General features: G+C 42.9%; 1 protein-coding gene across 1 annotated transcript in view; it reads right to left on the reverse strand.

Moving 5' to 3' along the window:
• Nucleotides 1–25,586, reverse strand: part of SUCLG2 (succinate-CoA ligase GDP-forming subunit beta) — a 298,258-nt gene that overhangs the window by 92,676 nt on the left and 179,996 nt on the right. Inside the window, exon 9 of the mRNA XM_062201236.1 lies at nucleotides 24,356–24,498. Coding sequence (XP_062057220.1) covers nucleotides 24,356–24,498 — 143 coding nt within the window. The remainder of the gene's footprint in view (nucleotides 1–24,355; nucleotides 24,499–25,586) is intronic.

Consider the following 25,586-nt stretch of genomic DNA (forward strand, 5'->3'; position numbering starts at 1 on the left):
CTCAAAATATCGTAAATATATTTTTACTTGTCCAATTAAAAGAAAAACTTCTCAGCTTCTCTTTGAGATATCGGAGGGGTTGGAATGACTGCTCTTGCTCTATGGAGCCATTATTAAGTGAAACAAGGGTTGCTTGTACATAAGCACTGGGATAGTACAATTTGATAACTGAGACAGCCTTTACGTGATGAACAGATAGGTGCATATACAGTATGCACACACCAGACAGAGGGATGATTCACGTCCCCAGTGGGATGGCACAAGGTTTCATCGTGCTACTCAGAATGGTGCACAATTTGAAATTTATGAATTATTTATTTCTGGAATTTTCTATTTAATATATTTAGAATGTAGCTGACAACTGTCAAAAGCAAAACTGTGAATAAAGTGAATAAAGGGGCACTACTGATTTATAAAATCATCCTAATTTTTACAAAAAAATACTCAAAAACCTTATGTGTTAATAGTATCTGACACCCTTGGTTTAATTTCATAAAATTAGTGAAGAAAATTTGATATAAATTTGATATAATTACTAAAAAAGGCTTGTTTTATTTTGATTATTTTCTCCATTCATGAAAATATATAAAATGAGACCAAAAAGAACTCAGCAAACAACCTTTTTCTTGGGCTCAAACCCAAGTCTATGATAACACAGTCATTTTCAATTCTTCAAGATATAGGAAATGCAACGTCTCAAACATGCACATATTTAACCATTGACTTAAACATTTTGAAAAGGTTTTCTTCTTTTATAAAAAAAAAAAAATCATGCTTCCAGTGTCATTTTTAGCTCCAGATTCAAAATCTGATCTCAGATTTATTACAAAATATATGGGGCTTTAATTAGGTGACTTTTATATAATAAAAAAAAAATCCATTTACTGGTTTGTCTTATAATGAAATATTCTTGTTAACAATAAATTGCTTTTACCCAAATGTCACTATTACATTTAAGATTTATTTGGTTTAACTCTACAACAGTCCTTATGATTACATCAGCTAATGTCCAAGGACTTATCTGTAAAAGATTTTATTTAACATTTGGAAATGTTTAGCAAAAAGCTTTATTCAGGGAATGATAGAGGCTATCCAACCTCAATTACTGTAGTAATCACCAGCGACAATTTTAGGAAGGAATAGCCAAGAATAAAATTATAATTCCATACCTAGAGTTACAAAGGGACTATTTAATATAGCTCCCTGACTCCAGGAGAGGAAGGAATAAATACCATACTTTCAATTCTACTTCTAAACCTAAACCACAACAATATCACATTAAGGTGACAACAAAAAACAGGAAGCCAGCTGTTGTGACCCTAGAGAAACAACTAAAAATACAAGGATATAATCTGAATACAGGGACCTACAATGGTCACTAACAATCTTGTTGCGTTACATTTAATGATGTAATAAAATAATTTCAGTATCTTGCTAAGTAGAAGAAACAGTAAGACTCACATTTAAAAAGTATTTGCATTTATACAGAAATAAAAAGAAAACACCAGAAGCACACAGACCAAATTTTACTAATTGTTATCTCTGGGCTATGGAATTAAGATTTTATTTCATCTTGTGTGCTTTTCTGTATTCCGTATTTTCTAAGAAGACCATGTATTAAATTATGGAACAAAATTATTTAGTAAAAGAAACAAATCCCACTGAGATTTAATTCTGAAAAAAGAATTAGCAGTGAAGAACAGAAATTTAGAAATCCCAAAAGACTGAGTGTTAAAGGATATGCTAAAGACTGTTTAAAAAAAAAGAAAAGCCTTCTGCAGCAAGCTCCAAAACAAACACCCAGGGTCTTCTGACTCTCGGGTTCAAAGCACAGAGGAGCAGACACTGGACAGCGGAGTTCAGGGTGAGCTACATTGGAATTCTGACCCACTTTCATTTTAAAGTTTGGTTTGGGAAAGATACAGGCTTTTTCTGAAGGTAATTTCTGAGTATCGGCAACAGTAGTCTTAACCAACCCAAGGCTTGCCAAGTGCAGGATAAAGGTGTCAACTGCATTTCATTAAACCCATCTGCTTTAAGTAAATGGAACAAGAGTTTTATCACTGACCATCACCTTCTGACTTCTCTCATCAAGCCTGTCACTGCTGCTGTCCTTCGTGGTGGACAGTGCATGGGGAGTCAGCACCAACCCTCGGGGTCACAGAACACACTGCCACTCACAAGCCACGACAGACCAGGGAAAGCAGTAACACGCTAGAATCTTCTAGAACTTACATTGCTGTACACCGAAGAGACGAATATCACTGTTAGATGCCTCACTACAATGCCCCAACACGAAACTTACTTGCTTTACTTGAGAGATTTCTGTGGATATACCAAGTAGCTGACACAGAGGAGACAAAGCTTGATGGGATTGGTGACTATAAAGGGCCTGGCCCCCTTTCAGAGGAACATGCCAAGAATTCCTATATTTGCTTAAATTTAGTTTGCCTTGTAATACTGCTTTCTTTCATATTTAGAAGGTCTCACCCAATTCTAAAATACTGTTGCAAACAAAGATTTAAAACTTTTTATTTTAAGAAGCTTCACTTAAAATGAGGCTTACAAACATACTTTTCTGGCTGAAGATAGCCTTCCTTTAATTCATTACTACTGAATTTCCTGGTGTTTGGTTCTGGTACTGGTTTTTGACCTTCATGCACACACTTCCAAGGTCACTCACAAGCGGCAAGGGTCTTTTCCACTCCATGGCTTTCCACCTCAGGGAAGACCTATTTGGGGCCTACAAGGAAGCTTGAGCTTCTCTCTCTTCCTGGCTGAGGACACGATGCTCCCCAACCCAAAACCAACCAGGCTGCATGCTCTACCCTCAGACCTGCTCTCTCAACGATGCCGACAAGGCATCAACATGCAGCTCCAACCCTCATTTCTTTTTTTGGTCTGAAAAAATGACAGAAGGAAATGGAGAAATTATGCCACCCAGCAGTGACTAGACTCCCAGGTCCTGGAATCTTAATGTCACCTATCTCTTGTGTTATCGTGACCTAATTAAATGGTGTAAGTGAGCAACAAAACGTCACCCAGAACACTACTGTGAACCCCCAAGTCACAGGGTGGCCACCCATGACAGGGTAAAAGAACTCACAATGAAAATGACATTAACCCTAGCTTACAGGAACAAGGTATTACAGGCTTCTCTTCACTACTCCAATAGCACAAGGACTTTGAATTTCTGCCAGACGTAACCAAATCTGTGCTGGAAAGCTCTGATGACAGGTGAATCCACCACAGCCCGGAGTGCCCTCCTGCCTCTCGGAGGCCAGGAAGACAGCCTGCACGGACAGGCAGCAGCTAAGCAATTCTGAGGAGATCCCACGCCTGGATGGCCCACTGTCAACTGCCCTGTTACACTTTTTAATGAGAAAGCATCCCTCGTTGTCCCAGGTCTTTCAATCAATTGAAGTGCTGAGCTCGAAGCGTGCAAGTTCTGTCACCAATGCGGACACGCTGACTCTGCATGCAACTTCCTTCACCTGCCCACCCCACTGCCCCCTTGATTTTACTTTCCCTGCTCAAAGTCTGTAAGTTACACACCTGGAGTATTGCTGGCAGGGTAACTCCACTAGGGGAAGACATAGACAAGCTCCCGGATGGTCTCAGCGTACCTTCCTCCCTCTCCTCCTCTGTGCAAAGCTCATTTTGTCTATCTCCTTCATAACAATTTCAAAAGCATTCAGTGAATGGATAACAAATTTATAGACACATTTATTTTTACACAATTTCATATGTTCATTCTGAGAAATCAAGTGTCAGGGCCACATTCACGCAAGACAACGACTAGATCTGTCTCGCGTAATATTCTCCAAACACATAGCTACCAAGTTAGGCTATCATTAACCCTGCTAAGGGCCGGTGGTACCAGTGAGCAGTTTCTTTTTTCTTTTCTTTTCTTTTTTTTTTTTTTTTTGACAGGCAGAGTGGACAGTGAGAGAGAGAGACAGAGAGAAAGGTCTTCCTTTGCCGTTGGTTCACCTTCCAATGGCCGCCGCGGCCGGCGCACTGTGGCCAGCGCACCGCGCTGATCCGATGGCAGGAGCCAGGTGCTTCTCCTGGTCTCCCATGGGATGCAGGGCCCAAGCACTTGGGCCATCCTCCACTGCACTCCCGGGCCACAGCAGAGAGCTGGCCTGGAAGAGGGGCAACCGGGACAGAATCTGGCACCCCAACTGGGACTAGAACCCGGGGTGCCGGTGCCGCAGGCAGAGGATTAGCCTGTTGAGCTGTGGCGCTGCCTCCAGTGAGCAGTTTCAAACACTGCAGTCATGGAAGCCAACAGAGAAAAGGTTTCTAAAAACAGAATAACTACTTAGAATGGGCCCTGAACAAATGTCAGTATTCCTGAATCCATAGAAACCCTGACCATGTACTTATACGTGTAAGCCTACGTTCCCAAAGACTTCCCTTCTGCACTAGTCCTTATCAAACCAGCCCCAGAGTACAGTGACCAGTGTGTGTGTGTGTGTGTGTGTGTGTGTGTGTGTGTGTAGAGGGTTTCAAAGTACTGGTGCCCAGCACATCCCAATCATAAGAAAATGACACAAAAAGCCTAGAGTCTGGAATCTGGCTTTTGGATGTCTAGTGTTGAAAGCTCCCTTGGTGCTTCTCCTGTATTGCCACATGTAAGAATTCAAGTTCTGGGTGGGAGTTTGGTGTAGAGGTAGAGGTGCTGCTTGCATGTCGTATTGGAAAGCTGGGGTTTGAGGCCCAGCCCTGTTCTTCATTCCTGCTTCCTACTAATGTGTACCCTGGGAAACTCTGGTGATGGCTCAGGAACTTGGATCCCTGCCACCTAAGTGGGAGGCCTGGACCAGGTTCCTGGCTCCTGGCTTCAGTCCCTAGTCCAGGCCCATTGTACCTATCTGGGGACTGAACAAGCAGATGAAGATATCTATCTGCCTCTCTCTGTCTCTCTGCCTTTCAAATAAATGAAACGTGTGTGTGTGTGTGTGTGTGTATATGCATGTATGAACAAAAAAGGAGGGGGCATCCAAGTCTCACTGGCTGATATTTTTCTTTTTTTCTGAAGGTAAAGTCTAGGGCTTTTCTTCTCTGAGTCTCCTGCCTGCTGCAGGGTGCTGACCACCACCCCAGGTAAGCAGAAAGCTGGTAAGAGACTCGAGCGAAGTCTGCCAGGCCCATGGCACTGAAAACTTCATGCATGCAGGGATGGGCTCTGTTTTGTTCACCGTATTCCTGGTCCTCACAGAGTGGCAGGAAGATAATGTAAAATGAGTAATTATTTTGTGGAATGAAAGAAATGAACCGTATCAGAGTAGAAGAATGAAAGGATAATTAACAGCAGCTGAGACTTGCACAAGCACTATGTGCCAGACACTGTTTTAAAGACTTTACAAATATTAACTCATTTAGTAATCATTACAAACTTACAGTAGAGACTATTCTATCCAACCTGCAGTGGAGGAAAGTGATATATCAACACATGCAACTTCCCAAGGCTGACCAGCTAGGGGAAGGAGCCAGGATTCAAACCCAGGCAGCTTGCCTCCTTAGTCCCTTTTCATATCAAATGATGCTGCAGTGTCTGGCCCAAGGGAGAGGCTTTGTCGGTGCCTCCTCTACATAAGTGACCACAGCACTGACCCCCTGAAGGTAGCACCACTGCTGCCACACTTCTGGATGACAGAGAAGAGCCGACAGCATGTTCTGCGTCACACTTGTTATTTCATCGACTACTTCAAGTTACTAACAGATCAACACAGGAACTATTCAGCTTGCCCAAGGTCACACAGCCAGGAAGTGGGTGAGTGGTTATTCTACTGAAATCGGACAGTGAAGTGCAAGTTTTCAACCACCATAAAAGAGCTTTCTCATAGTTTCAAACAAAAAACCAAAAACTCCAATACGCCGGACAAGAATTCCTTGCAAGAATTTCTTGGCCCCTGGTGTTAACTGCTCCCTCCATATCTCTCTAGCAAGTGAGACTCGTTTCATACATCAACGGGGCATCACACTTACATTCACATGAATCTAACCACACAGATACCAGGACAAACAAGCAAGAGAGAAAGAACCAAAACTTACTTATGCTGAAAAGGCTAAGAAGGGAGGAGGTGGAGTGAGCAATAGAACAGTCCTTTCTGCAAGTTTACTCCCCAGATGCCCACAACAGCTGGGGCAATCCAGGTTTCCTACAGGACCCAATGTCTTGAGTCAGCACCTGCTGCCTCCCATTAGCAGGAAGATTAAGCCAGAAGTTGGAATCGGGAGTAGAGACAGGACTTGAATTCAGGCACTCTGTTACAGCATGTGGTTGTCTCAAGTGAAGTCTTAACTGTTATTTCAAATGCCCACCTCAAGCCAACATTACATGTAAAAGCTAGCAGGTTGCCCCCACAGCTACTCCACTCAAAGCTATGGACAGAGATGGGAGGAGATGCACCCCTCACAGGGTCAGCATCTCATTACACTCCTGGGGCTCTCAGGCTTAAAGGTTCTATAATCATGGGTAGCCCAAAGGATCTTCAAAGCTAACTCACTGTAGTTATAAATATTTCTGCCTTATGAACTGTCTTTAGGGCCTCATTCTCGTATGGCAGGTGATGCCACTGCACAATGGTACAAAAGCTAGAAGTGGACAGGAAATGGAAGCATGAACGAAAACTGGCTCACAGGCACTGGCACTGTGTTGTAGCAGGCTAAGCCGCCACCTTCAACACTGGCATCCTGCATGGGCTGTTCCACTCATCACACACAGCTCCCTCCTAATACACCTGGGAAGTAGGCAGAAGATGGCCCAAGTGCTTGGGTCCCTGCCACCCATGTGGGAAACCAGGATGGAGTCCCAGGCTCCTTGTTTCAGCTTGGCCCAGACCTGACTTGTGTGGCCATTTGCGGGGTGAATCAGGGGATAGAAGATCTTTCTCTTTCTGTTTCCGGCTCCCCTCACCCTCTGCCCCCATTGTTCCACCTTCAAATTTTAAAACAAGAAAAAAAAAAACCTGTAGTTTTTAAAAAAAAAGGAAAGTGGTTTACATCTTGTTACTTCCTCGGTCCACTGTGTGAGAGATGTCAACACCCAATCACATGGTATAGCCTCGGAGATGGAAGAAACAGCAGGGAAGTCCTACCTTAATACTAAACACAGGAAATAAAAGGAAAGCATGCACACCTCAATTCTCAAATGGTGGCTGACATACGATGGTCTAAGAGTTAAAGATAGCCACATGCTGATTCTCTAATTATAGAGAGACCTATAAAAGAAGCTTGTACCAGCAACCATCCTGGTAGAGACATCCGATTGTAATCTTTTTAGAAAACATTTTTTTTATCCCTTGTACACACGAAAGAAAAAATTCAGCCAAGATTATCTATCGCATATTATAAATCAGTTTTCTTGACCAAACACAAAAGTGGATTCAACATCTCCATCTTGAAACACTTCATTATCATGCCATTTGTCAAATACAGAGATCTGACCACTTCCCTCTCCCAAAATAGCACAAGGAACCCAGAAAACAAATGAAGGTTGTACTCTGTAACAGGAATAGACGGGAGACTGAATCACACCAAAACACTTACCAATCAAGAGGGAGGCAGAAAAGCTCTGAGAGGGATTAAATGCATGAAGAACAATAATAGGAAAGAAATCTCTTGTGAAAGGAAGCAGTGGATGGCAACTTAATGGAGACAAAAATGAATTAGATCTCCTTCAGTGACTGAGTTCAAGAGGAGGTAATTTCATAAAGTTTATAGAAAGTCACTCGAAAATTACACAACTTGTTTTTGTCATCTACCTTTAGAGAAGAGGCAAAGAACTGTTCTAGGAGAAGAAGTTAATCTTCACAAAAATGCATTCAGAAACCCAGCTGATGAACTTTATATATCAACTAGAAGACTATCCTTAATTCTCATTTGGGTAGAAAGACTCTTTTGAACTGAAAAAGTCCTCAAAGTTTCAGGGAGAGATTCTGACAGAGAAATAGAAGAGAATAAAAATCCTGAAACACAAACAGGTATATGGGAAAAGAAAATAGCAAAGAGTGTTACCAGAATTGAGTCCAGGGCTGGGACACAGCATGACAGAGAGTACAGACTCTCAGTTGGTGAGGGTGAGACTCCCAGGGTGTGTTAAGCAGGACTTGCAGGGTTGTCGGCAACAGAAAATACATTCTCACTTAGGGGACATAGAAGGAATGAGTTGACTCACACCTGGGAAGCAGGAGAAATCAACTCACAGAAGAAGCAGCTTCAGAGCTGCACAAGTCATTGCCAAACTTAAGCAAGCACAAGAATCACCCGGAAGGCTAGGACAGAGGGATGGCGAGGGATGGACATGTAGCTTAATGGTTAAGAAGCTGCTTAGGAAGCCCTCTTCCCATACTTGTGTGCCTGAGTTCAATACCTAGATCCATCTCCTGACTCCACCTCCCAGCTAAGGCAGACCTTGGGAAGCAGTGATGATGGCTCAAGTGACTGGGTTTCTGCTACCCACATGGGACTTGGAGACTGAGTTCCCAGCCCCTGACTTTAGCCCAACCCAGTTCTGGCCAGTGTAGGCTTTTAGAGAGTGAACCAACAGATGGAAGCTTGTTCATTCTCTCTCTCTACTTATCCCCCTCCTCATCCTGCTGCCTCTAAACAAAACAAAATAAAAAAAAAAAACCAATCAGCCAATCATAAGACAGAATAGACTGCTGATCTACCCCAGAGTGTTGCTGCCTGAGAACCTGCATTTGCAATGAGACTCCCAGTGATGCTTATGGGGTTGTTAAAACCACACATCTGGAAACCCCAGGCTGTAGGAACTAAGGCCTGTAACTCACGGAGACTCCAACACACAAATTCACATCTGGACCTTAAGCAGGCTTCCAGCCGGTGGTGGGCAGCAGCCTCCTGAGTAGTGCATGACCCCAGGCCAGGTGGTCTTTGTCCAGAGTATTAAGAGGAAAGCCCTGGGCAGGCCTCTGACCAGCCTGAAAGGTGCTGTCCACAGTCCAGTCCTGAAAGCAGCCTGCTAAGTCAGGGACACAGTGAAGTGATGGGCTAGGCCTCGGCATCAGCTCACTCTGTGGGCAAAAGGGGGAGAGGAGGGGACCAAGGGAGGACACAGAAGAAAGAGGGCACCTGACACGATGGCATCACCCAGACCACAGGGAAAGGGAGGCGTACCCCCAAAGGAACAAGGGCAAGAATTACAAGGAAGTGCAGTGAGCCAAGAGCAGCACAGATCGACGTGTGCAGACCAGAATGAACCTCACTCTGGCATCATGATACAACGGCACACAGATGCCACTGTGTTTTCCAAACACATCATCTATTTACTCTTGAAAAGCAGCACTTTTCACATAATCTGTGGCAAAGGAGCAATTTTTAACAAATTTCCTGTCAGGGACTGATACTCTTGTAAAATACAGTAATAGGGATTATTAGAAAACTGATCTTTCACTTGCATCTCATGGCACTGGTAACTCAAAATAAATGCTTCTCAATGCTTATTCTCAGTTTCTGTACTTCCTGTGAACCAAAAGCAGTTCATGGACCTGTGTTGGTTCACAAAGGCTCCCCAGGCCAAGGCCACACAGTGAGTGAGCATCGCTGCTCTAGACCTGGGTGGGCCATGAGGTCACAATCCCAGTGCTCACCTTTTCAAGAAGGAGAATGAGCAAAACTGTTTCATTAAAGCTTTATTCACAACAATACGCACTAGGCAGGATTTGGCCACGGACTATAGTTTACTATTCCTGCCCTAGACAATGTCTTCTCAAATTCTAATGTGCCTAGGAATCACTTGGGGATCCTGGCTGAATTCTGCATTTCTAACAGATTTCAAGTTGAAGTCAACATTGGGGGGCTGGTGCTGTGGCATAACAGGTAAAGCTGCTGCCTGCAGTGCCAGCATCCCATATGGGAGCTGGTTCAAGTCCTGGCTGCTTCTCTTCCGATCCAGCTCTCTGCTGTGGCCTGGGAAAGCAGTAGAAGATGGCCCAAGTCCTTCAGCCCCTGCACCCACGTGGGAGACCCAGAGGAAGCTCCTGGCTCCTGGCTTCGGATCCACATAGCTCCAGCCATTGCAGCCAATTGGGAAGTGAAGCAGCAGATGGAAGACCTCTCTTTCTCTCTCTCTCTTTCTCTCTCTGCCTCTCCTTCTCTCTCTGTGTAACTCTTTCAAATAAATAAATAAGTCTCTTAAAGGAAAAAAGTCAATATTGGTTGTTTCATGGCCTTCATTTGAGTAGGAAGGCTCCAGAGATGCTGCTCTGTGAACTCAGAGTTGAGGATATGACTTTTAAGTATAGGAGGTGCTTCATACTGAGTCCTGACTGAGCTGTAACAACTGCAAAAGTCAGGTACGGGCCTTCCTCTGCTCTAAATGGGTCATTAGCTGGTCCACTGGAACAAGTAATATCAAATACTGAATCTTTCTCCCACCTTCTTCATGAGGCCAGAACATGACGCACGGTGGGCCATCAGACACTTTTGTGGACTACGGGCTGGATGCAGGAACACCAAGATTTATTCATGAGGGCACACTAACAAAAACCCTAGGACGGGAGCCTGGCTTTTCTTTCTGGACTGTTATCTAATTAAGGCATGTTGCCTTGCTTGATAAAGTAGCACAACTTCCAACAGGTGGTGTTTCAGGGTTGTTTCTGGACAGAGAAACAGACTAACAGAATGTGTTCTTTTAGAAAAAGCTCTCGGCCGGCGCCGCGGCTCACTAGGCTAATCCTCCGCCTTGCGGCGCCGGCACACCGGGTTCTAGTCCCGGTCGGGGCACCGATCCTGTCCCGGTTGCCCCTCTTCCAGGCCAGCTCTCTGCTGTGGCCAGGGAGTGCAGTGGAGGATGGCCCAAGTCCTTGGGCTCTGCACCCCATGGGAGACCAGGAGAAGCACCTGGCTCCTGCCATCAGAACAGCGCGGTGTGCCGGCCGCAGCACGTCTACCGTGGCGGCCATTGGAGGGTGAACCAACGGCAAAAAGGAAGACCTTTCTCTCTGTCTCTCTCTACTGTCCACTCTGCCTGTCAAAAAAATAAAATAAAATAAAAAAATAAATTTAAAAAAAAAATCTGTTTAAAAAAAAAAAAAAAAGAAAAAGCTCTCTTCTCCTGTTTCTTCACTTTTGTACAGGCTGAGCATCCCTTAGCCAACATGCTTGGAATCAGAAGTGTCTGATTTTGTGTTTCACAACACCTGTATAGAATTCACCGGCTGAGCATTACCAATCCAAAGATCCAAAATCAAACATGCTCAGAAAATGGAAATTTCTTTCACTTTGCTAATTTGAATGTCAAACAGCTCTTGTCTGGGATCTGGGCAGCACTTGGATGAACTATCTGGTGGTTCAGTTAACAAAGCTACTGCTGCACTGGCCAAATGCACAGGTTACAAGACTCGGAAAAATATCAGAAGTCAATATCTAAATACGGAATGGACTTTCCACTTACACTTGCTGCCCAAATACTGACTTTCTCGGATCTCACTGACACATGGAAGACTCGCCTCTGCCACTGGCTCAGAGATGTGTGCGATCAATGAGCAAGTGAAATCCAGAAGGCCGAGGGTTGAAACCACAGATGAGTTCTGTGTCTGGTTTATGATGATCCAAAGGCCTCTGAGTCTTAAAGTAGACACTTAAATGTTTGCTCAAAAAATATTCTGCCCACTTCTAATTGAGAAAAAGGGATATGTCCAGAATGCTTACAGATAACGATTAATGAAAGAACACACAGATAAGCTGGAGGAAAAATAATTAACTCGGATTTGTGCCAGCTGGCCCCTGGGACGGCTAACTAATAAGTGTGCTCCAAGTGCTCCATTTCCTGACACCTCAAAGGTGGTAATGGGGCATCCTCAGGAGAGGATCCTGGGTATGCAGATAAAACATCCATGTGTGTCCAGAAAGGTCGTCTAATTGCATGAGAGCTGCCACCCAAATTAGGGCAAAGTTGCAACGTCACCTCTTTAAGCGGATAAAACTCTTTTTTTAAAGGTCTGTGAATAAAGCAAGCCACAGTGCTCACGACACTCAGGTAGACAGGCAATGAAGTTAAGCAGAGGAAAAAGAGGGCAGCTCCAAACGCGGGTAAACACTGGGATAGAGGCCCTTGCTGCCACCCATCACGTCACCGCCCACAAACCTTGACTCCGCATCACCCAAGAGCGGATCAGGAAAGTCAGCTTGGAAGAACCCATCCTAGATCACACATCCCTGGCAGTCTCAGGCTTCTTTTTCTTCTCCTTTTTTTTTTAATAGAAAGCTTTTATTTAATAAATATAAATTTCATAGGTACAACTTGTGGATTATAGCAGTTCTTCCTCCGATACCTGCCATCCCACCCCCAAACCGTCTACTTCCTACTCCTCTTCCATCCCATTCTTCATTTAGATTCATTTTTAATTATCTTTTTATGCAGAAGATCAACTCTATACTAAGTAAAGATTTCAACAGTTTGCACCCACACAGAAACACAAAGTGTAAAGTACTGTTTGAGTACTAGTTATACCGTTAATTCTCATAGTATAACACATGAAGGACAGAGACCCTACATGGGGAGCAAGTGCACAGTGACTCCTGTTGTTGATTTAACAACTGACATTCTTATTTATGACATCAGTGAGCACCCGAGGCTCTTGTCATGAGCTGCCAAGGCTATGGAAGCCTCTTGAGTCCACAAACTCCGATATTATTTAGATAAGGCCATAATCAAAGTGGAAGTTCTCTCCTCCTTTTAGAGAAAGGTACCTCTTTCTTTGATGAAGCCCCTGTTCTTGACAAGTGTCGACACCCACTGAATTAGGACTGGCTTGTGTTATGTAATCATTTACTCACTGGCTTTGCTAACCCTCTGTCCCTGCCCTTGCAATGGCAGCAGCTGGAGGTGAAGGCGCCACCTCACTCTGGGCTTCGTCCTCAGTACCTAGCAGAAGGCCTGGCCCACGCAATAACCTAACCAGATTCTCATTTGGCTGTTGTTCTGCTGTTTCTGAATGGCGTTCAGTACAGCCGAGATAATCTGCAGTCTGGAAAACCACCCTGATCTCCTAAAGGGGTCTTTGACGAGCTGCCTCTCAACATGCAGAGAACCCCTCACGCCCCACAAGGTCACTCCTGCAGGGGGATGATTGCGGACCTCATGGCTGACATGCTGACTTGCAGCTATGGCTGTTCCTACCTCAGGTACCTGCCTGGCACTGTCGTCTGCCTAAAACCAGGCTTCTGCTTGCAGGAAGCTTGCTATGCATGGCGATGGCATTTGGCCCTTGCACTATATACAGCCTGGGGACACGGCCACTGGCTCCTTGTTGGGAGAATACTCTAAATGTTATTTGGGAGCTGCCACCCTACGTGTCTGCTACCTTTTCACACGAGGCCCCTGTGCCCTGACCCAATCCTCCATGTATACCCAACTATTATCTGTATGCATTGTCCCCAGCTGCTGGATGGAGACCCCCAGCCCACCCTGTGCAAAGGCAACTTCCCTCCACTGTTTGTTTGACCCTAGAAGATAAGTCTAGTTCTGTCTAGACCATGGTCCCTACCAGACTGCACCACCCCATTACAAAGAGTCTAACCAGACACACAACACTGGCATCTGGCCTGGGAACTGAATTGTTTCACAAAAATGGCATGGTTTTCCTTCTGGCTGAGAACATTCAGTTGGATGAATTCTATGGAAATAAAGAAACATGCATGGAAAATATGAACTTTGTTGTGAGAAAAATATTTGGGAGAACCTACCATGTTCTACACATGATTATGGGAGTTAGAGATAATGGAGTATGTAATAACAGTTGAATAAAACAAAGATATGGGTGAGAGAGAGAAAACTCAAGGAATGTCTATAGCTTTGTTTGTAAAGAATACAGAGCAAATGAGAAGTATAGGGGGAAAGTACCAAGACGTCAGGGCAGCGTGCAGAGGAAGACCACTACTTCTGCGCATTGTTAAAGAAGGTGAAGTGGAAAGCGGATGAACAAAGGAGACGATGACGGCTAGAACTGTGCATTGTAAACATCATAAGGAAGGGAAGAAGGAGAGGAGCACAAATTATCACCAAGGCGACCTCTGATGAGGATGATAACGATCAAAAACACTTCGCTTTCAAAGTTCACCTGGGGGTCTTGCTTCTTTACAAAGACTTGAGCAAGCGAAATGTGGACACACAGCAAAATCAATGAGTTCCTACGGACTCCTTCAGTAAAATAATTCACTTTACAGCCCAGCAAGAAAGAGCATGGGAAAAGCAAACCACCTGGAACAAGGCTCACTCATCACGTTTCCTCACCTCGTCTCAACTGAATATTTCAAGAGGTCAGGAAGATCCTGAACAGAACAAACAGGAAAGGTCTGGAGGCCACCTCAGGAACTTGCAGACAGCTCAGCAATGCACAGTGACTGCAGCAAATACTAACGAGCAAGTCACCATTAACCATGAGATAATTAAAGACAACTCAGATTAGTAGTCACACAGAAGTAATGTATAAAACACTCAAGAAGTTATCAACCTTGGTCCTCGATAATGTTGAATTTTTTTTAAAGCGTTACAAAAAAGCCTATTATCTAACACAGAACTTTTCACACTTGTTGCTTCGGCATTTGATTGTTAACTATGCTGTACCCTGCTGTATGCAAACCTAGTATACAAAGTTCACATGGTCGTTGAAAGAAATTTTAGGTATCAAGCTTCTTAGTATTTTTCACTGATTTGTGGTAACGAACACGAGATTACACAAAAAATTATGAATATGAGCAAATTGAAGTTTTGAGATTTGATTATTATTTATGGCCCTTGTCTATACTCTTGAGGAACAGTGGTTTTACTACTTACTACTATTAGTTGAATTTTTTTTTAAAGATTTATTTATTTATTTGAACGTGAGAGTTACACAGAGAGAGAAGGAGAGGAAGAGAGAGAGAGAGAGGTTTTCCATCCGCTGGTTCACTCCCAAGATGGCCACAAAGGCCAGAGCTGCACCGATCTGAAGCCAGGAGCCAGGAGCTTCTTGCAGGTCTCCCACATGGGTGCAGGGGCCCAAGGACTTGGGCCATCTTCTAATGCTTTCAAAGGCCATAGCAGAGAGCTGGATCAGAAGTGGAGCAGCAAGATCTCGAACCAGTGCCCATATGGGATGCCAGCGCCTCAGACCAGGGCGTTAAACTGCTGCACCACAGCGCCGGCCCCAGTTGACTTATTTTTTTTAAGATTTATTTATTTGAGAGGCAGAGTTACAGAGAGAGAGAGAGGGAGAGACAGAGAAAGGTCTTCCACTCCCCAAATGGCCAGAGCTGGGCTGATCCAAAGCCAAGATCCAGGAGTGTCTTCCAGGTCTCCTCCATGGGTGCAAGGGTTCACACACTGGAGCCATCCTTCACTGCTTTCCCAGGCACATTAGCAGGGAGCTGGATGGGAACTGGAGTAGCCAGGATGTGAACAGGTGCCCATATAGGAAGCCAGCACCACAAGCAGAGGCTTAGCCTATTATGCCACAGCGCCGGCCCCCTAGTTGAATTCGTCATTTAGTGGAGGGTAAAGAAATTAAAAGTATGTCATTGTAAAAATTAAAAGTAAGAAAAGGAGAGTGGGAAGTATGAGTATGGTATTAAACCTGAAATCTATTCCCTTTTTATGAACAAAAAAAATTTTAAAACCAACAAAATGCTATAAAACTATGAAACTGATGATTATTTAATTCTGCTAGTGACAATGATGGTCAGGAAAACCAAGGAGCAACACAGGAAGATGTTTATATATATATATATATATATATATTTTTTTTTTTTGACAGGCAGAGTGGACAGTGAGAGAGAGAGACAGAGAAAAAGGTCTTCTTTTGCCGTTGGTTCATCCTCCAATGGCCGCTGCGGCCGGCACACCGCACTGATCCGAAGCCAGGAGCCAGGTGCTGCTTCTGGTCTCCCATGCAGATGCAGGGCCCAAGGACTTGGCCATCCTCCACTGCACTTCCAGGCCACAGCAGAGAGCTGGCCTGGAAGAGGGGCAACCGGGACAGAATCCGGTGCCCCGACTGGGACTAGAACCCGGGGTGCCGGCATCGCAGGCGGAGGATTAGCCTGTCGAGCCACGGCGCCAACCAGGAAGATGTTTATATTGTAAGAGTGGATAATGCAGAAAGAGAATGCACAAAATTACACTAGTGGCTGTGTAATAAAAATAAAGATAGGGACCTTTTATTCTGAAGCTTTTCACAGGAAATGTGTATTTAAAAGGTAAAACAATGATTTGTTTCTCTTTCTATATATATATTTTTAAAAGTTTCTAAAAGCATGAAGTTACTGAAATTTGTAAGGAAATCCTTCTTAATACAACTGTGAAAAACTAATTAAAATTTCTTCAAATGTTATTCACTTTATTGGGAAGAAGGCAATATGCCTGAAAACGCAATCCTTGTACCTCCTGAAGGTTTCCATAATCAAATCCTTCCTTTTGGGAAACAGAAAGGTACAGATTATATGAGGAAAATATTTTCCTACTTTATATTCAGGCCAGGGATTCCTGAGCTTCCTTGAGAAAAACCGAGTGTGTCTACTATACGATCTCTGAAGAGCTGCTCATAATCATCCTACACACTACACGATTCTCATCAGCCCCGGTGCTGGCGGTGCAGTCACCAGGAACCACGGAACCTGTGAATGCAGAGCCACTGCACTTCAGGTTAGGTTCCTGGGACCATCTGATCACAGCAGATCAATTCACAACCTTATTTCACACGCGTTGCCGCTTAAAGACAAGTTACTCAATACATATTGTTGATTCACTAGCATTCAATTCCCAGCCAACAGCACTATAACTGATGCCTGAACAAAGCTTACTGAAAAACCTGTTTTTAATAAGGCACATCTCGGACTTCCTACCCCTAGGAATGCTGTATAGAACATTATGCTTGGGACCCTATAAATCAGAAAAATACAGCTCTAATTAGACTAGGGAAAGGACACGTATTTACACTAAGAGAGCTGAAGTAAGAAAGCAGCAGACTGCCTCATGTGCTCTCCACTGGGAACATGTGCATCAAACGCTGAAATGCTCACCACTGGCCGGCGCCGCGGCTCACTAGGCTAATCCTCCGCCTAGCGGCGCCGGCACACTGAGTTCTAGTCCCGGTCGGGGCGCTGCATTCTGTCCCGGTTGCCCCTCTTCCAGGCCAGCTCTCTGCTGTGGCCAGGGAGTGCAGTGGAGGATGGCCCAAGTCCTTGGGCCCTGCACCCCATGGGAGACCAGGAGAAGCACCTGGCTCCTGCCATCGGATCAGCGCGGTGCACCGGCCGCAGCGCGCCTACCGCAGCGGCCATTGGAGGGTGAACCAATGGCAAAAGGAAGACCTTTCTCTCTGTCTCTCTCTCTCACTGTCCACTCTGCCTGTCAAAAAAAAAAAAATTAAAAAATTAAAAAAAAAAAATGCTCACCACTTTGCAGGCTTCCTTGAGTAACCCTGAACTGTGTTGTCTAAGTACAAATCACTTTCGAAGTTACAAATAAATTTCAGCACATAGGCGAATTTCCAAATACAGAAATAGCAAATAATCAGGATAAGCTGTACCAAGAACACTAGGAGGAAAAAAAATGCATATTAGGCTCTAACACATTTCCTTAGTACTTCTAAAAACAGCCCTTAAAGATAACTAAGTATTTTATTACTACCTCGAGCAACATACCACTTCGAATCACAATATTGCTGTCAAGTTTGGACTACTGTCCCCTTTGTGAGTGGTGTAGTGGAGACCACCACAGTGTATCAATTCATGAAACGATCTATTAAAAAAATCAATAAATTTTCATGAGAAATTAGTAAATGATATGAATAGGCAGTTCTCAAAAGAAATTCAAATGGCCAAGAAATGTATGAAAACATGGACACCATCGTTAGCCATCAAGGAAATACAAATCAAAGCCATAACATTCATGTTAGCCTTTGTCAAAAAGGCAAAAAAATAATAAATATTGTTGGTGGGAATGCAAATCATTACAGAAAAAAAGTATAAAGGTTCTTCCAAAAAACTAAAAAGAGATTTACCATATAACCATATAATCCAGCTATCCCACTTCCGGGTACATATACATCCAAAAGAAATCAAATCAGCCTATGAAAGAAATACCTGTTTTGCAATGTTTACTGCTTGCACTATTTATAATAGCTAAGACATGGAAGCAAGCTAGATGTTCTGCAACGGATGAATGCATACAGAAAATATTGTATACATACATAACGGAATATTATTCAGCCATGGAAGAATTATACTTTGCAAAAAAATAGATGGAACTGGAGGATATCATGCTAACTTAGTCAAACAAAGGAAGACAAATACCTCCTGTTTCTCAAAGCTAAAAAAGTCGATTTGAGTGATAGTGACTACTGGACTTTTGAAGCTGGATAGGGAAATAGAGGGTACCAAAATACAGTTAGACAGCAGTCAGTTCTGTGTTCAGCAGCACAGAGGGGTGGGTGCCTAGAGTTCACAATAATCTATTATATATTTTATAAATAAACAGAGGAATGGAGCACAAAGTCTCCAAATATAAAGTAATGACAACTGATGCAAACATAAAATAATGACAACTGATCAGTACACATTGTATACAATTATTGAATAATCGCATTGTACCCCATAAATATGTACAAATCTTAGGCATTAATCAAATCTCAATTGGTTGGGTACCTGTCACACAAAGTAGGAGGACCCAGACTGAGCTTCTGGCTCCCAAATTTAGGCTGACCTAGCCTTGGCTGTTAGGGCCATTTGAGGAGTAAACCAGTGGATGGAAACTCAATCTGTCTGGTGCTTCTGTCTACGAAATAAGTAAATATTTTTTAAAAATCTGAATTGTGTGAAGCACAGCAGAGTAACAGCCTCATGGTTGATTTTTTTCTAACTGTACATCAGTGAGGCACAAGAAATAGGATCACAGTGCTCTACTAGAGCTGCTTTGAAATATGGCAGCTGTCAGCCACACCCACCCCACGAAACCAGGCACAGGCCCCAGAGCTGAGCTCTTAGAGACATACTAGAAGGTAAAATGAAAGGAGATTGAGGTGGGCCAGGGAACAAACATTCTTGGAAATTGTAATCACCTGGGCATCCAAAAAAAGCAGTGAAGAATCAACATTTACAAATTCATGACAACAAGAAAAGCCACAGCAAGGGAGGGAGGGAGGAGAGGGCCATGGTGGACAGTTTTCCATTCTCAAGCTTGCAGGAAGTGGCAACCCTACACGGTGACTGTTCTGAGTGGACGCAGAGACTGGATGCAAATCAATAAGCACTTTGCTCGAACTTGGACCAGACTGCCTGTAAACTGCCACCACAGAGAGCACCTGCTTGGATGCTTCATCTTTTAAGCCTTGGTGAAAGTGGAAACCCACTCTCCAGCAGGCCTGAAACAATGGGACTGGAGGGGAGTCGCTTTAGAAACGGTGCTCCATCCTATAAAGTGCTGGGCACGATGTTTGAAAATAAATTCCTACAAGAGTTCTACTGCCCCAGAGAGCAAACCCTCTCTGGGAGATAAGGCGTTTCAGGCAAACGCAGGTGGTGTGAATTGAAACGGCCTGCGCTTTTTAAAAAATAATTAAAATGGAGATTGGGCCTGAAGAATCCCTGAGCAGTCAAAGCCAGTTAGGCCCTGGAAGTGAATTTAACCTTGCTGATTTGTAGACACAAACAAAACTTAACTTGAACCTTTTCTTGTAACTGCCAGTTTTTAACTTAGTTAATTAGGTAGAAATGGCTACTTAACTTATAATTATATAACTAGGACTACCAGTAGGACAGACCAATAAGGGTAGTATATAACTTTAATCACACAAGTGTTTTGTTGTTGTTTTATTTCCACATTCACCCTATAAAAAACAGCTTCCACTTGTGCTCTCTCAGTACAGCCCTGGAGCCACTTACGGTTTTGAGCTGCCTAGTTCATGAGTCACTGTTCATTCAAATAAACTCTTCCAGCTTTATGGTGCAGGGGCCAGTACTGTGGTACAGTGGTTTAAGGGACTGCTTGTGAAACTGTCTTCCCATACTGGAATCCAGTCTCGGTCTCTCTCTCTTTCTCACTCAGTCACTCACTCACTCTAGTTTTCAGATAGATAGATACTTTTGATAAAGCATAGATATAATAAAAAAAAGATATTCTGCTTTGTATATACTCTAAATGTACAATAATGTAAAACTATGAGAAATATTTACAATAGTGATCCTGTAACACATGTATTAAAACTTAAGGCATATGCAATAAACCTGATAGTGAAAATATGCTATTTGATTTTATTTCTCTGGTCTCTAATTCTAAAGAGCTTGAAGAATATACCACAGGCCTAGTGGGCAGTCTTCTGTTTTCAAACTGATAGAAAGTAATATTTTGTGGTTCTTTCAAATATGAATTTAATCCTCCCTTTAAAATAGTAGTTTCTTAGTTATCTGGACAGAGCAGGACTGCAAGTTACTGAGTCACATAGACGCTCCATTATTTCAAAACAAATGCACAGTAGACACTGACTAGCAGTGAACCTGTTCTTATACCTCCCATCTCTGCAGATGTGCACTTATGTACATCTACATTTAGAATAATGTAATAAATGCTCAAAAAAAAACCCCATAAACTAAAGTTTTCATGTTCTTTAGAAATGTTTGTAAAGGCGATACTTTAATACAATACTTGGGTATATTATGACAGATAAACTGGCTGATAAAGACATGAAAATGTTCAAGCTCATGAGTTCCAAGGGAAAACAACCAAACCACAATCAGCCACCAGCACTGACTTACCAGTTCCAAAAGTCAAGTTAAGTCAAAAGACGATAAATACAAAAAAGCTCAAAAACAAATGGATGACATGAGAAAATTAGGGAGTAGCTGTCTGGGAAGAACAGTGAAGAAGCTGGGAACACGCAGGGAGAGGCTTCTGGACACTGGTCATGGTCTATATCTTGATCTGGCTGCAGGTGATCCGGCTATTGTCATTCTGAGATACTTCATCAAGCTGCACACTTGGAGTCTGCACACTGCTCTGTAACTTACTACCTTTTCACAGGACACTGTCATGTGAAATCATTGCCTCTCCAAATTGGAAGCGCGGGGTGTGAACTTACGCCATCAAATCACACTCTGAGTTAAGTAGTTACTAACACTTTACAAATGAAGGAACCAAAGCACACAGAACTGAATGACATACCCAATGTACCACAACCAATAAGGAGTAAAGACGAGGACTAGAGCCCAGGCAGTCTGGCACCAGAGCCCCAGTGACAACCCATCCCATTCTGAAAGGAGTCCTTGGAGGCCCGGGAAGCTGTTTCTTCCTGGACATTCATGGGACTTTGAATACATGATTCTAAGCCAGGAAACACAAACACATCAACCAAGGTGCCTTCACTCATTCCCATCATGTAGTATGGATTTTCAAAATCAAGCCTCCAGAGAAAACAGATTTGCTTAATTTGAGGAGAACAGGGTTATGGATATTGTTCCAATTCCCACCAACTGTCCTTGGCTTTTATTCACTTACTCAAGATGTTTAACACAGCCCAGATGTTTTGTTGTATTCATTGCCTACACCTTCAGAATTCTAAGTTCAGAATTAGAAACAGAAGCTAAAGCACAACTTCAGAAAACAACCCAAGAGTAACAATCTACAGAGTGTTTTTCCCTTAAATTTTTCAAATTCTTCACAGACTGTCAATAAAGCCTGCCCTATGTCCTATTTTGTACCATTTGTACTCCCTATGATTTGAAGAACACTGGTGTTTAGACTTCTGTAAATCAAAATGATGCAGAGGAGATCACATCTGTTCTACTACTGGTAGAACAAACTTCATTACTTTTCTCTCATTTCAAGCCCAGCTGGAAAATAAGAGATTATAAAATACTTAATGTTACACTTCATGTGAATCCAGTTTACTAAGTGAACTATTCTGTGAGACTCTTCTTTTAGATACTTTGGTAGAGGAATTCAATTTCATATATAGTTCAAATAAGAAACACATTAGTTACGAAGACACTTGCGTTAGTTCCAAATCAAAGTTTACATCTGGGCTAATAGGCTAAACAAATACAAGTTTCAGCTCTAGGGTTGACATTATGAATGGAAATGTGCATCAGTGCCGACCGTGTTTGTTAAGTGATGCTGTGTTTATTACTTGGTCAACAGAATTATCTCACACACATGACAAACAAGCAGTTGCTAGTATCAGTTAATGTGATTTAGGTTTCACAATAACAGCCCTTTTTGTAATTTTGAGTTTCAGTTTATTCAAGTGACTAATTTTATCTAGCAAGCATATCGATCCAGCAGAAATAATTAGCTTTGGGGCTCCTGGGATCCTGTACTTTTGGGCAGGTGGACAGGTTTTTACTTGAAACAATTACTGCCAGGACTACAACTAGCTTCCTTGCAAAATCAAATCAATTCATCCACACTAGTTTTTAGACTGTTCTCAGAATTCTGTGAAACAAGGCCAGGATTGAAAATACCCATTACATTTCCATGCTTTTAAACCAGTTTTCGAATTTCAAGATTTGGAAAATGTACTGAAATGAGCTATGCATTCATTTTCCTGATATAGCATGAGAAAAATAACTCCCACATACCTTTATCTACCCAACATGACAGCCAATCTCAAAAAAGTTTAAATACTCCAAGCATTTGAGAATGTTCCATAAGGTAATGTCAGAATTTTTTAAGAGGATTTTTTCCTTTAATGTTCTGCAACTGACTTCTCACCCCTACCCCTGATATATATACAAAATTAAAATATAAGAAAAACCACTAGGAAAAGATATTTCAAAGGAAACTCTTTGATTGCCATGATAGATTTAATCCCTCAATGGCTCTCCATTATTAGTAACAGAATTTCAGTAGATACCAAAAGTTAAATATTTTACAGTCTGCTGGGTGCTTTGTGGCTTAATGAGCTTGTGACCTGTCCATGGTATTTACAGACTTCAACTGGTTTGGGAATCTCTGGGCAGAGAATGATTCTTTTCTTAGAAAGGAGTAGAAGGAAGGAAGAATCGAACTGGATAATGATTAGAGAGCCATTTCTACCTAATGAAAACAAAGTGCTTATATGAACAAACAAAATTTCCTTTATTTTTGATAATCCATAGCAGAGGAGTGAACCAGCAGATGGAGGATCTGCGGTCGGTGCTGTGGTGCAGCGGGTTAAAGCCCTGGCCTGAAGTGCTGGCATCCCATATGGGCGCCGGTTCTAGTTCCAGCTGCTCCACTTCCGATCCAGCTCTCTGCTATGGCCTGGGAAAGCAGTACAAGATGACCCAAGTCCTTGGGCCCCTGCACCAGCATGGGAGACCTGGAAGAAGCTCCTGGCTCCTGACTTTGGATTGGCTCAGCTCCAGCCATTGCAGTCATCTGGGGAGTGAACCAGCGGTTGGAAGACCTCTCTGTCTCTACCTCTCTCTGTAACTTTGTCTTTCAAACAAATAAAAATATATTTAAAAAATAAAAAAGATGCAGAATCTGTTTCTGCCTCTTGAACAAAATGCAAATCACTAAATAATTAAAAAATAAATAAATAAAAAGTATGCAAAAGGCGGTGGAGATTATTATTTCTCAGTGGTACATGATCCTCTACTCGTATAATTTTTCAGTATGATGGTAATACTTGACCATCTTTATGAAAACAATCTGCAGCTGGGTCCTCCGTAAGTTATATAAGCACAAGGTTAATAATCGGCGTGAATTACTCAATGTTTCATGTCAACCAATGTTCCATTAACTGGCACAGTCCATGTCCATCTTTGTTATTTACTGCTACCTTCCCAGGGCTTGTTTTCTTTTTTTTTTTTTTTTTTCCTAAGATTTATTTATTTATTTGAAAGTCAGAATTACACAGAGAAGAGGAAGAGAGAGAGAGAGAGAGAGAGAGAGAGAGGTCTTCCATCTGCTGGTTCACTCCCAAATTGGCTGCAATGGCCGGAGCTGTGCCGATCCGAAGCCAGGAGCCAGGAACTTCTTCCTGGTCTCCCACGTGGGTGCAGGAGCCCAAGGACTTGGGCCATCCTCTACTGTTTTCCTAGACCAGAGAGCTGGATCACAAGTGGGGCAACCAGGACTTGAATCGGCAGCCACATGGGATGCTGGCACTGCAGGCAGCGGCTTTTACCTGCTGCGCCACAGTGACAGCCCCTCCCAGGGCTTTCTAAGCACAGTATCCAATGTAAGATCCTGGAGACTGGCTTACAAGCCTTTGGCCAAAAACAAGAGCTAGACCATCACGGACTGCAATAGAAGATAAGGCAGAATCTGCATCTGGGACTGCAAAGTCTCCATGCCAGCTGATTAACTTGATGGTTACAATTTAGAACGTTACAGTTTCCCCACAAAGAAAAGGGTTACCTTAGGATCAGAGGTAAGCAACTTGAAGGCCTGATATACTTGGGCTTCCTTAACGCCACCACCAAGGTCCAGAAAGTTGGCTGGCTTCCCACCATTAAGGAAAATGATGTCACAAGTGGCCATGGCGAGCCCCGCACCATTGACTGTAGAATGCAAATGGCACAGAAGGTAAATTTAGTGCCATGAAAGGGTCCATGGATTTTTTCCTTTCCCCATTCCTAGAGCAATAACTGCCTTCTTTGGAATTCTGCTCAACAAGGTAAACACACAGACTTTTCAGATAATCAAGAACCAGCTAAGTTGCTAGGAGTTTCAGAGACTGAAAAAAAGGGTGGAGTCTTTTCAATTTCTTGTTTGCTGAGGACATCCTCCTTTGAATGTGGCGTCCCTCTGAGACTAAACAACACAGCGCCCCAACTGCACCGGGTTCCAGACTTCTTACACTTAGTGCGACCATGAACGTTTACATAATGTTACTGGGAGAATAGAGAAACCACGAAAAAAATTACTGCACCAATCCCCCTGCTCCTCCTTCACGTGAATCTAAGGCCGATCCAGTCACTGAAACCAAAAACAAAACAGGCCAAGATTTTCGGAACTTTTCTTAAGAAACCAAGTAAAGAGTTTTAACATCAAAATTCTTGTTTTCTAGAGCCAAGAATTATTGATCTTTTGCACTTCTTTTGCTTGTTATGCCTAATTATATGAAATCGCTTTCCTCTGCTTAGAAAGGTGAAAAAACAAAAATCTCTGCAGAAACTCTCAAGGTCAAACACCTTCCACTGTTTTTGACCCCTGAATTCCCCTCGTCAAGCCCATGAACATTAACTAATTTAATTAAGCCTGGGACAACTGAAAGAAAAATGGCTGATACAGGATTTTAAAGCAATTTGAAAAACGTTCTTCTTGGCTTCTGAGGCTGCCACGTGGTCAAATCATGCGCATCCTACAGAGGCTGCGAAGAATCGGTATATAATTTGGTCTAAAAACACTATTACACTTTGGCCCTTTCTAAAAGCCCACAAGAATTGAGAGCCCATTAGCTTATCAGGATCAGAAGGTGTGAGTGCCAGGCTACATGACAGTTATTGCACCAATACACACCAAGAGCTTTTGGTATCACTTGTAATTGGAAGTAATTTTCTATTATATCAAACAGCAAACTATTGGATGAGGTCTCTTCAGCTCTAAATATAACAGCACTGTTGGTTTAATGAGCTACAAATCTTAT

This window comes from Lepus europaeus, chromosome 9 (genome assembly GCF_033115175.1).
Source record: "Lepus europaeus isolate LE1 chromosome 9, mLepTim1.pri, whole genome shotgun sequence".
Taxonomy (NCBI): Eukaryota; Metazoa; Chordata; class Mammalia; order Lagomorpha; family Leporidae; genus Lepus; species Lepus europaeus.